Raw genomic sequence first — 9,989 nt, 5'->3', positions numbered from 1 at the left:
CGGCAGGGTGCCGAGCCCCAGCCTCCCGCTCGTCACCGTCTTGGCTGCAAACCTGCCCGGTGGTGGATACAGGGCTTCAGGGTGAGCTGCCACCGCCCCGTCCTCTAGAGGGGACTGGGGAGGTGTGTGCCACCCACGGCCACCGTCACGTGTGGGTTCATGCAGGCTTCTTGTCCTAAAGGAAGCCCTGAATGGCCCTGTTGTGGTTTGGGTGGGGCTGGAGAGGTGGCAGTGCCTGCCCAGTCCCAGGGTGGGGATCCAGGTACCTGTACTCGTTGTCAGCGCCGCAGGGCACGCGGCCCACGTTGGCGGCCGAGGTCACTTGCTGGACGATGGCGTGGTCACTGCGGCACTTCTCGGACAGAGTCAGCTTCTCCATGATCTCACTCATGCCCATTAGCTTCCCTGGAGCAGGCAGCAGAGGCACCTGCCCATTTCTGGCCACACACCCAGCGGCCATGTCCCTGACAGGCCCCACTTTGCCATCCCCAAACCAAGCCCCTCCAGCCACCGGACCCCTGCGACATCCCAGTCCCATTTGTTTCTCTCCAGCCTGGCAGAGATGGATTTGGGAAAACTCTCTGTGACCCTTCCTGGGCTTGTCCCCACATCCCTGTGTGATGGCAGCAACGATGTCCCTGGGTACGGGCTCCTGCAGTGCCCAGCAGCAGTGGGGCCAGGTGCTGCAGGGCCCCCATCTGGGGGCATGGCTGGGGATGCTGCTGCCCCAGGAGCATGGGGACATGTGGCCAGGCTGTCCCTGTCACTCACCGGACGTGTGGGAATGCGAGGGCTGGCACAAGCCCTCCACAGGGACCCAGTGGGACCACCCTGGTGCCAGGGTGGTCCCCCCAACCCGCGGGAGGGACAAGGGGAGCAGAGCTAGTCTAGGGGCCTGCCAAGTGGCCACTTACCCTCGCCCGGCCGTGCGAGGTGCTCTAGGGCCACAGCGAGGGCGGTAGAGGGGACAAAATGGGGGGTGAGCACTGGCACTGGGGCAGCGTGTGCCCGTGCACTGCCCTGTTCCCCATCCCCCACTCACCCTGCTCTTTCTTGAACTCGTTCTCGCTCATGAAGACGGGGGCCATGAGCTCCCCCACGGGCGGCTGGATGGAGACGTAGAAGTGGCGTGTGTGGGTGCTGGGGAGACAGGAGGGTGAGGGGGGCATATTCTCAAAGTGTGCCCCCCCACCCCCAGGTCCTGCTTCCCATCCATGCCCTTGGCAAGGAGTGGCTGGAAGGAAAGGGGCACAAAAGGCCTCGGGAACAGTGAGAACCTGTTCAAGCTGAATCTGGGACTGCCGTTGCCTCCTTGTTCCCTGCAGGGATGTGCCCCAACCACTCCATGCCTATCCCAGTGTCACCCCTCCCCTGAAAGGACCCTGGTGTCTATCCTGCTTTCCCCTACCCCCCAGAGGGACCTCGTCTTACTGTCCCTGCTGTCCTCCATCCCCTGGAAGGACGTTGGTGCCTGTTCAGCTGTCCCCAATTCCTTGGGCACCCTATACCCTGTCCTACTGTCCTGTAGAGCACCCCATGCCCTGTCCTGTTATCCTCTGTGGCACCCTATATGCTGTCTGGCTGTCTCCTGTCCCTTGGCTGCTCTGTGTAGCCTGGAGTGATGTTAGTGGCCATCCCATTTCCCCCATCCCCCGGAACACCAGTGCCCTGCCCTGCTGTACCCCTTCCCTGGAGCACCCCACACTGTTCCATCCCCTGGGACACTCGTCCTTTCCTGCCCAGCACTGGGCACTCACCACAGCTGGAAGTTGGCCGCCTGAGTGGAGTCACAGAAGTCGATGCCCATCACCACGCTGGCTGTGTCATTGGGGGCCAGGCACTCTGAAACCACAGGGCTGTCACCACCTCCCTCCACCAGCCACCCCCTGTCCCCATCCCTCCCACGGCGTGTGGCTGTGCTGTTCTGTACCAATCTCGGGGAACTCCTGGATCCTCATGCCAGAGAGCAGCTTGGGCTCGCTGACCCGCAGGCTCTTCACCTCGGCGTCGGTGTTGTTGGAGATCTGGATCTGCACGGCCACCATGTGGGGGTCCCCGGGGAAGGGCCGGCGGCTGAAGCAGTACTCGACAGAGAGCCCCTCTCCCGCCATGCGGTGCAGCAGCTCGTAGGTCCTCACGGTGCCGAACGCTGGGCTCAGCAGCTGCCAGGGACCCAGGGACCGGTGTCAGCTGCTGACCCCACTCCTTGTGGCCCCTGCAGGTGGCAGGGATCCTGAGAGCCCCCTGGGAAGGATGGGGATGCTTACAGTGGGTGCCAGGGAGGTGTCGGTGAGCGTGAGGCCCTCCAGGTCAGTCACCAGGCTGGTGGAGATGATGTTGCTGGAGGGGACAGGCTGGGGAGGTGGGGGAGTGACTGTGGAGTTGGGGAGGAAAGGGTTAACAGAGCTCTGGTGAGCCACTGCCCCATGGGGACAGCCCCATGGGGACAGCCCGGGTGGTGTAGTCCCATGAGGACAAATCCACTGGCACAGCCTCATGGAGACAGCTCCACAGGGACAGCCCCAACAGGGACTGCCTTGCTGGCACAGCCACCTTGTCCTTCTAGGGACAAGGACTGTTCACCCCACTGGCCCCTGTCCCAGCTCAGCAGTCCCCAAAGGACCTGTGGGACCCTGGCCCCACCAGGAGGGTGTCCATGCCTCAGTTTCCCTAGTGCCATCGTGACAACCATCCCACATGCCCCGGGCAGCCACTCACAGTCATCCAGGTCGAGCAGGGAGATCTCCTTGGGGCTGGCCCTGCTACTGAGGGGCTGTGAGGGGACAGAGACGGGGGTGTGACTGGTGGGTCTGGGGGTCCCCCACTGCTGCTCAGCCCAGCCCACTCCAACCCTCACCACCTTCTTCTGCTTGGCATCTCCTTCAGAGCCTGAGTCAGAGCCCGAGGAGCTGCTCTCAGAGGCACTGGCCTCCTCTGATGAGGTCTCAGTGTGGCTCTTCTTCCCCTGTGACACCTTCTTCTTGGCCTTCCTTGCCCCCTCCTCCTCCTCACTGTGGGGAAAGTCCAGCTCAGGGGGCTGTGCAGTGGGGTTTGGCCGAGGCACCCTGCTTTCCCAGGAGGTACCTGGCCACACTTCCCGAGGCCACCTTCCGGGATCCTTCCTTCTCCTTCCTCTTCGTCCTCTTCTCCTCCTCTTCCTTTTCCTCTGACTGGTCCCCACTGCCTTCCTCCTCCTCCTCCTCTTCACTGCTGGAGCTGGAGCTGCCGGCGCTGCTGCTGCTGCTGCTCTCCTCGCTGGAGGACTCGGGCTCTGCAGGGGGCACAGCTCAGTCCTGCTGCTGCCTCCCCCAAGTCCCCACTGCCCCTGCTGCATCCCACTGCATCCCACCATCCTCCCATTGCATCAGAGCTCTGGTGAGCCACTGCCCCATGGGGACAGCCCCATGGGGACAGCCCGGGTGGTGTAGTCCCATGAGGACAAATCCACTGGCACAGCCTCATGGAGACAGCTCCACAGGGACAGCCCCAACAGGGACTGCCTTGCTGGCACAGCCACCTTGTCCTTCTAGGGACAAGGACTGTTCACCCCACTGGCCCCTGTCCCAGCTCAGCAGTCCCCAAAGGACCTGTGGGACCCTGGCCCCACCAGGAGGGTGTCCATGCCTCAGTTTCCCTAGTGCCATCGTGACAACCATCCCACATGCCCCGGGCAGCCACTCACAGTCATCCAGGTCGAGCAGGGAGATCTCCTTGGGGCTGGCCCTGCTACTGAGGGGCTGTGAGGGGACAGAGACGGGGGTGTGACTGGTGGGTCTGGGGGTCCCCCACTGCTGCTCAGCCCAGCCCACTCCAACCCTCACCACCTTCTTCTGCTTGGCATCTCCTTCAGAGCCTGAGTCAGAGCCCGAGGAGCTGCTCTCAGAGGCACTGGCCTCCTCTGATGAGGTCTCAGTGTGGCTCTTCTTCCCCTGTGACACCTTCTTCTTGGCCTTCCTTGCCCCCTCCTCCTCCTCACTGTGGGGAAAGTCCAGCTCAGGGGGCTGTGCAGTGGGGTTTGGCCGAGGCACCCTGCTTTCCCAGGAGGTACCTGGCCACACTTCCCGAGGCCACCTTCCGGGATCCTTCCTTCTCCTTCCTCTTCGTCCTCTTCTCCTCCTCTTCCTTTTCCTCTGACTGGTCCCCACTGCCTTCCTCCTCCTCCTCCTCTTCACTGCTGGAGCTGGAGCTGCCGGAGCTGCTGCTGCTGCTGCTCTCCTCGCTGGAGGACTCGGGCTCTGCAGGGGGCACAGCTCAGTCCTGCTGCTGCCTCCCCCAAGTCCCCACTGCCCCTGCTGCATCCCACTGCATCCCACCATCCTCCCACTGCATCCCCTATCTCCCCACTGCACCCCCCCTCCTCCCACTGTGTCTCCACACCCACTGCTGCATCCTCACTGCATCCCTGCATCCTACTGCATCACTTCATCCCCTCCTCTGTATCTCACTGCATCTCTGGATCCCCCTACTACATCCCCACATCCCCCTACTGTCCCCCTCTGCGTCCTCCCACTGCATCCCTGTATCCTTCTACTTCATCCCTGCATCCTCCCGCTACATCCCCACATCCTCCTGCATCCCTTTGCATCCCAGCACCCTGTGCTGCCTCCCACTGCATCTTGCTGCCTCTCCACGTCATTGCACTGCATCCCCACTGTGCCCTCCACATCTTCCTGCTCCATCTCACCATGTCTCCACAACCCCCAGCACATCCCTGCTTCCCCCCACTGCCTCCCCACATTCCCCTGCCACATCCCCACCACGATGGGATGACCCCACTGCAGTGTCTCTTGCCCGAGGCCCTACTTGTCCACCATGGCACTTGTCCCATTCCCCACCATGGTGGCACCTGCTGGATGTCCCTGCCACAGTGACCCCTGCCTGATGCCCCAGCACAGTGGCCCCTGCCCCATGCTGTGCCACACCACTGGGTCCGTACCACTGTCTGCTGACTCCGTGGGCCCCGACTCTCCCTCTGAGTCAGAGTAGAAAGGCTTCTCCACCTTCTCCTTCCTCTTCTCCCGGCTGGTGCACTTGGTCCACTCAGGAACCTGCCAGCACAGGTTTGGTGGAGCAGGGCCCATCACCCACAGGTGGGGGACCCAAACAGCAGCCCTTGCCCCTCTCATGTCCCAAGTGGGTGTGTGGGCACCATGGAGCAGCTGAGCAGCACCTGGGCACCTTCTGGGGCTCTCCCAAGACCTTGAGACAGTGCCCCCACTTTGTCCCCCTCCCAGGCACCCCAGGGTGCTCCACACACCTCCACGTTCCTCACAGAGGGGTCGGGAGCCTCATCTGGCCAGTCGGGCAGCTCCTGATAGCCCACAGCCTTGGCATTGAGCAGATGGGACAGAGAGCCCAGTTGGAAATGGTCCCGATCTAGAGTGAGGTGAGAGGTGGCAGCAGCTCGGGGACAGCCATGCAGCACTGTGGTGACAGCTTGCACCGTATCCCCATACCCTGTGACCAGGGGTGGGTACCTTTGAAGGAGGACTCCAAGATAGGAGCTGGTTTTTGGGCCAGGAAGAGCTTCTTGGCATACTTGTTGAGGGCCCCGCTCTTCTCAGTGGGCACGATGAGCTGGCGGATGAAGCGGGCTCGGTCGCGGATGTCGTAGTTCTGGTCGTACTTGGCCAAGTTGAGGACGTACTGGGTCAGCAGCTTGCTCTGCGCCAGGGGACACACTCAAGGCCAGCCCCTCCTTCCCCAGCGGGGAAACTGAGGCATCCCATGGGGCCCTGGTACCTGCTTGGAGTTGGTCAGGTAGAGCTTAGCTGCCAGGTTGATGACCTGCAGCTTGACGATGTCCTCTTCGTTGGTGAAGGACTTGGCCATCTTGCGTAGCACGTCAGGCGCGATCTTGGGCACGTGCTCGCAGTACTCGCCGATCAGCCATAAGATGCTGGCCCTTGCCATGGGCACCTGCAAAACACCCCTGGCACGTGGCATCCCTGCCACCCCCCTGCTCCCAGGGGCCACCCAATGCCCTGACCCACCTGGATGTTGTCCGTGAGCTTGGCCATGTGCTTGATGATCTCACTATGCTGGGCTGGCTGCATCTGCAGCAGCTTTTTGATGACTACCACTGATTCAGCCACCACCAGCTCTGTGGGCAGAGACCCAACCTCAGCAGGGTCCTGCCCCAAGCGTGATGGAGCCCCTGTTCTGCCCCCACCATGAGTGCTCACCATCCCGGTTGGAGAGAAGCTGGACCAGGCCGTTGAGGCAGGTGTCCCGCACCTTTCCGATGTTGGTGGCACAGCGCGGTGCCTGCCACAAAGTCCTTGTCCATGCTGCGGATGTAGGTCTGTGCAGGCATGATGGGGACACCATGTCACCCACATGGCAGTGCTGGGCATCCCCCCATGTGATGGGCACATGTTGGGGATCTTTGGAGCCAGCCGTAGGGTTGGCATGGCTTCAGCCCACTTCTCCTGGTGGGGCTGTCCTCCACCCCCTCCATGGTGATGTTCTGGCACCCAGAGCTAGCCAGGGTGGCATGCTGGTGGGCTCAGTATGGCCATGGCATACCTGGAACTCCCGCAGGATGGTGGAGATGTTGGTCTCATTGGCCAGGTTGGTGAGAACCTCCAGCTGTGGGAAACAGGAAGATATGGGCAGTATGGGGGCATAGTGTCAGGGCACGGAGCCCTTGCCGTCCTCCTGGCCCCATGGCATGGAGAACAGCTGCTCCACAAGGACAGGGCTCCATGAAGCCCCAAAGCCATCAGTGATGGGTTCTGCTGGGTGTTTCCAGCTCACCTTGAGAATCTTGATCTGTGTGGGATCTGTGGAGCGGATGTAGAAACTCTTCAGGTAGGGCTCAAACATCCCCTGCATGCAGAGCCAGCGGTGTCAGTGCCATCCCTGTGCACCCCTCACCGAGGCCATCTGCAGGCAGCTGGCCCTGCTGACCCTGCTGGCTAACCCTCATTCCGACCCAGAGTCAACAAGGCCAATTCGCCCCACACTGAGTCTGAGACTCACCCGCCGTTTGATGGACATGGTGGCCACATTCTGCAGCACCACGTACTGTACCTCACTGTGGGGACAAAGAGGAGACTACCATCAGTGGGGCAGGGCCAGACCTCCACAGCACATCCCCATGAAGATGGTGCATGACCCACCACCAGGCTGGTGCCACCATGACACTGCCACACCATGTCTGGTCTGGGCTGAGCCAAAAAGCCAGGAGGTCTCTCCTAGGGTCTTTCTGTGGGTCCCACCAACCAGGGTGATGGGGTAGGGGACCACCACAACCCGGGTGCCACAGACCTGTGACTCCGCAGAAGCCGCACCAGCGCCTTGGCAATGACACCAACCTCTGCCTTGGGTGCCAGGTGGAAGTAGAGCTGTGCCACAGCCATCACCACCTGCAGGGAGACACCTGAACATCACCCGGTGGGTGTGGGGACACCCCAGCAGGTGGCTGTGTCCCCAGAATCCCACCCAGCAGCACTCAGAGGAATCCCATCCCTGTGGGAGCCCATCCGTGGGTGTCCCTCAAGCACCACAGCGGTTTCTTGCCTGGTGGGGACATCACAAGCCCAGGCTGCTGTACACCACTGGTGTCCCCCAGGGGTGGGCAGGGCTAGGGCAGGGCGCTCACCGCCGCGTTGCGGCTTTGCAGCAGGGGCTTGGTGTTGCGCAGGAGCAGGCGGTGGTCGGGGTCCATGACGTAGGGCTTGCGCTTGGCCAATGAGGCCACCTCCGCCTTGGCGTCCTTGGCGTCCTCCTCCTCGGAGCCATAGAAAGCCTTCTCAGTGCTCTCCTCCAGTAAAGACTCCTGCCAACAGGTAGTACATCTCACACTCCCCCAACAGTACCATCCCTCACCACACCTCCCCGGTGGCACCCGGGACAGGGAGACACCTGAACATCACCCGGTGGGTGTGGGGACACCCCAGCAGGTGGCTGTGTCCCCAGAATCCCACCCAGCAGCACTCAGAGGAATCCCATCCCTGTGGGAGCCCATCCGTGGGTGTCCCTCAAGCACCACAGCGGTTTCTTGCCTGGTGGGGACATCACAAGCCCAGGCTGCTCTACACCACTGGTGTCCCCCAGGGGTGGGCAGGGCTAGGGCAGGGCGCTCACCGCCGCGTTGCGGCTTTGCAGCAGGGGCTTGGTGTTGCGCAGGAGCAGGCGGTGGTCGGGGTCCATGACGTAGGGCTTGCGCTTGGCCAATGAGGCCACCTCCGCCTTGGCGTCCTTGGCGTCCTCCTCCTCGGAGCCATAGAAAGCCTTCTCAGTGCTCTCCTCCAGTAAAGACTCCTGCCAACAGGTAGTACATCTCACACTCCCCCAACAGTACCATCCCTCACCACACCTCCCCGGTGGCACCCGGGACACCCTGAGGCTCCCCGGGCACCCTGAGGCTCCCACACTCACGTTCTGGTTGGGGCTGAGGAACTGGGTGCGCGCGTAACGGGTCAGCATGTTGATGATGACCACCTGCCCCCACTCCTCCACGTCGATGAGCAGGTTGCAGAGCTTGCGGTAGTTCTTGTGGATGAGGTCGATGCGCTCTGGGCAGACCTCCTCAAACGCCATCACCACACTGCCGGCCACCAGCTGGGGAGGGAAAGCCTGGGGTGACTGCCTGGGGTGGTGGCATCTTCATCATGACGCTGGCTTGGTGGGGATGGTGGCATCTCTGTGAGGATGCTGGTTTGGTGGGGATGGAGGCATCTCCATAAGGATGTCTATTCGGTGGGGATGGTGGCCTCTCCATGAAGATGGGGGCTCAGTAGGGATGGCTACATCCCTGTGAGAAAGCTGGATCAGTGGGCACAGTGGCATCCCCAGGAGGATGATGGTTTGGTGGGGATGGTGGCTACATCTTGTGAAGATGCAGGTCAGTGGAGATGGTGGCATCCCCATGAGGAGGTTGGGTTTTTGGGAATAGCAGCATCCACACAGGGACACAAGCTCTGCATGGATGGTTGCATCCCCATGAAGACACCAATTTGGTGGGGACATCTGCATTCCCACGAGGGTGCCAGGTGAGGGGGATGGTGACATCCCCAGATTTGAAGGCGGGGAAGATGTGTCACTCCTCTCACCGTGGTCTTGTCCGCCAGCAGCTTCTCAATCACTTCAATGAGCTGGTCCTTCTGGTCTGAGTCAAGGCTGTGAGGGAAGAGCAGGGCAGGTGCAGCCAGACCAACCTGCCCCCCATCCCTGCCTGTCCCTGCCTGCACCTGACACCTCAGCACTGGCCCCCTGAAACGTAGCAGCTGCCCCCCAACCCCCATTACCTGTACAGCTTGGGGATGGCATGGGCAGCCGTCTTGCGCACGTAAGGGGACATGTCTGAGGCGGCCTCCTTGATGGCCAACATCATGATGGGCACGATGATGGGCACGCGGATGCTGGAGAGGACCCGCAGGGCGCTGGCGCGGATCAGCTGGTTGGGGTCCTGTGGAGACAGGCAGAGGGCTGCAGGGTGGCCACAGGGGACTTGCTGTCCCTCTGGCCTCCTCCCCGGGTCCCCAAACTGCCTTACCTTGAGTCCTCGCTGGAAGGTGGAGATGGAAAGCAGGGCCAGGTCCTGCTGCTCCTCCGCGTAGCGCACCAGGTAGACATACACCAGCTTCTTCACCTGTGTGGTGCAGGTGGCGAGGCCTCCTCAGAGCTCCCCAAAACCCATCTGGTCCCCAAAACCCTCCTGTAAGGAAGGCACCAGATCCTAGAGACACCCAAGGGTGCTAGCAGGGCCACCCAAGACCTTCCTCACCTCGATGTTCTTGCAGGCCACGTTTTTCACCACGGCTGGGAAGAGGTCGGAGGCGTTTTTCCCCCGGGCGATCATCTAAGAGGGAAGGAGGCGGCGTGATGCACGGCACAGGGCAGCACAGCGTGGCACAGGGCGGCACAGTGCAGCACAGCGCGGCACAGGGCAGCACAGGGCAGCACAGGGTGGCACAGCGCGGCACAGGGCAGCACAGCGCGGCACAGGACAGCACAGCGCAGCGCAGCGCAGGGCAGCGGAG

At 62.1% G+C, this 9,989-nt stretch overlaps 1 protein-coding gene across 1 annotated transcript in view; it reads right to left on the bottom strand.

Moving 5' to 3' along the window:
- AP3B2 (adaptor-related protein complex 3, beta 2 subunit) overlaps window positions 1-9,989 on the bottom strand; it is a 15,120-nt gene that overhangs the window by 908 nt on the left and 4,223 nt on the right. The window contains 26 exon segments of the mRNA XM_010005937.1: window positions 23-52; window positions 267-405; window positions 1,043-1,140; window positions 1,758-1,842; window positions 1,931-2,162; window positions 2,268-2,374; window positions 3,683-3,737; window positions 3,822-3,975; window positions 4,049-4,235; window positions 4,937-5,048; window positions 5,258-5,376; window positions 5,478-5,664; window positions 5,743-5,919; window positions 5,994-6,103; window positions 6,186-6,262; window positions 6,264-6,304; window positions 6,529-6,591; window positions 6,760-6,831; window positions 6,985-7,039; window positions 7,273-7,370; window positions 8,092-8,268; window positions 8,386-8,568; window positions 9,060-9,126; window positions 9,255-9,415; window positions 9,503-9,598; window positions 9,734-9,808. Coding sequence (XP_010004239.1) covers window positions 23-52; window positions 267-405; window positions 1,043-1,140; window positions 1,758-1,842; window positions 1,931-2,162; window positions 2,268-2,374; window positions 3,683-3,737; window positions 3,822-3,975; window positions 4,049-4,235; window positions 4,937-5,048; window positions 5,258-5,376; window positions 5,478-5,664; window positions 5,743-5,919; window positions 5,994-6,103; window positions 6,186-6,262; window positions 6,264-6,304; window positions 6,529-6,591; window positions 6,760-6,831; window positions 6,985-7,039; window positions 7,273-7,370; window positions 8,092-8,268; window positions 8,386-8,568; window positions 9,060-9,126; window positions 9,255-9,415; window positions 9,503-9,598; window positions 9,734-9,808 — 2,957 coding nt within the window.

Source organism: Chaetura pelagica, unplaced genomic scaffold (genome assembly GCF_000747805.2).
Source record: "Chaetura pelagica isolate M959 unplaced genomic scaffold, ChaPel_1.0 scaffold369, whole genome shotgun sequence".
NCBI classification, from domain to species: Eukaryota; Metazoa; Chordata; class Aves; order Apodiformes; family Apodidae; genus Chaetura; species Chaetura pelagica.
Note: the sequence above shows the minus strand (reverse complement) of the source record. Positions and strands in the feature narration are given on the sequence as shown.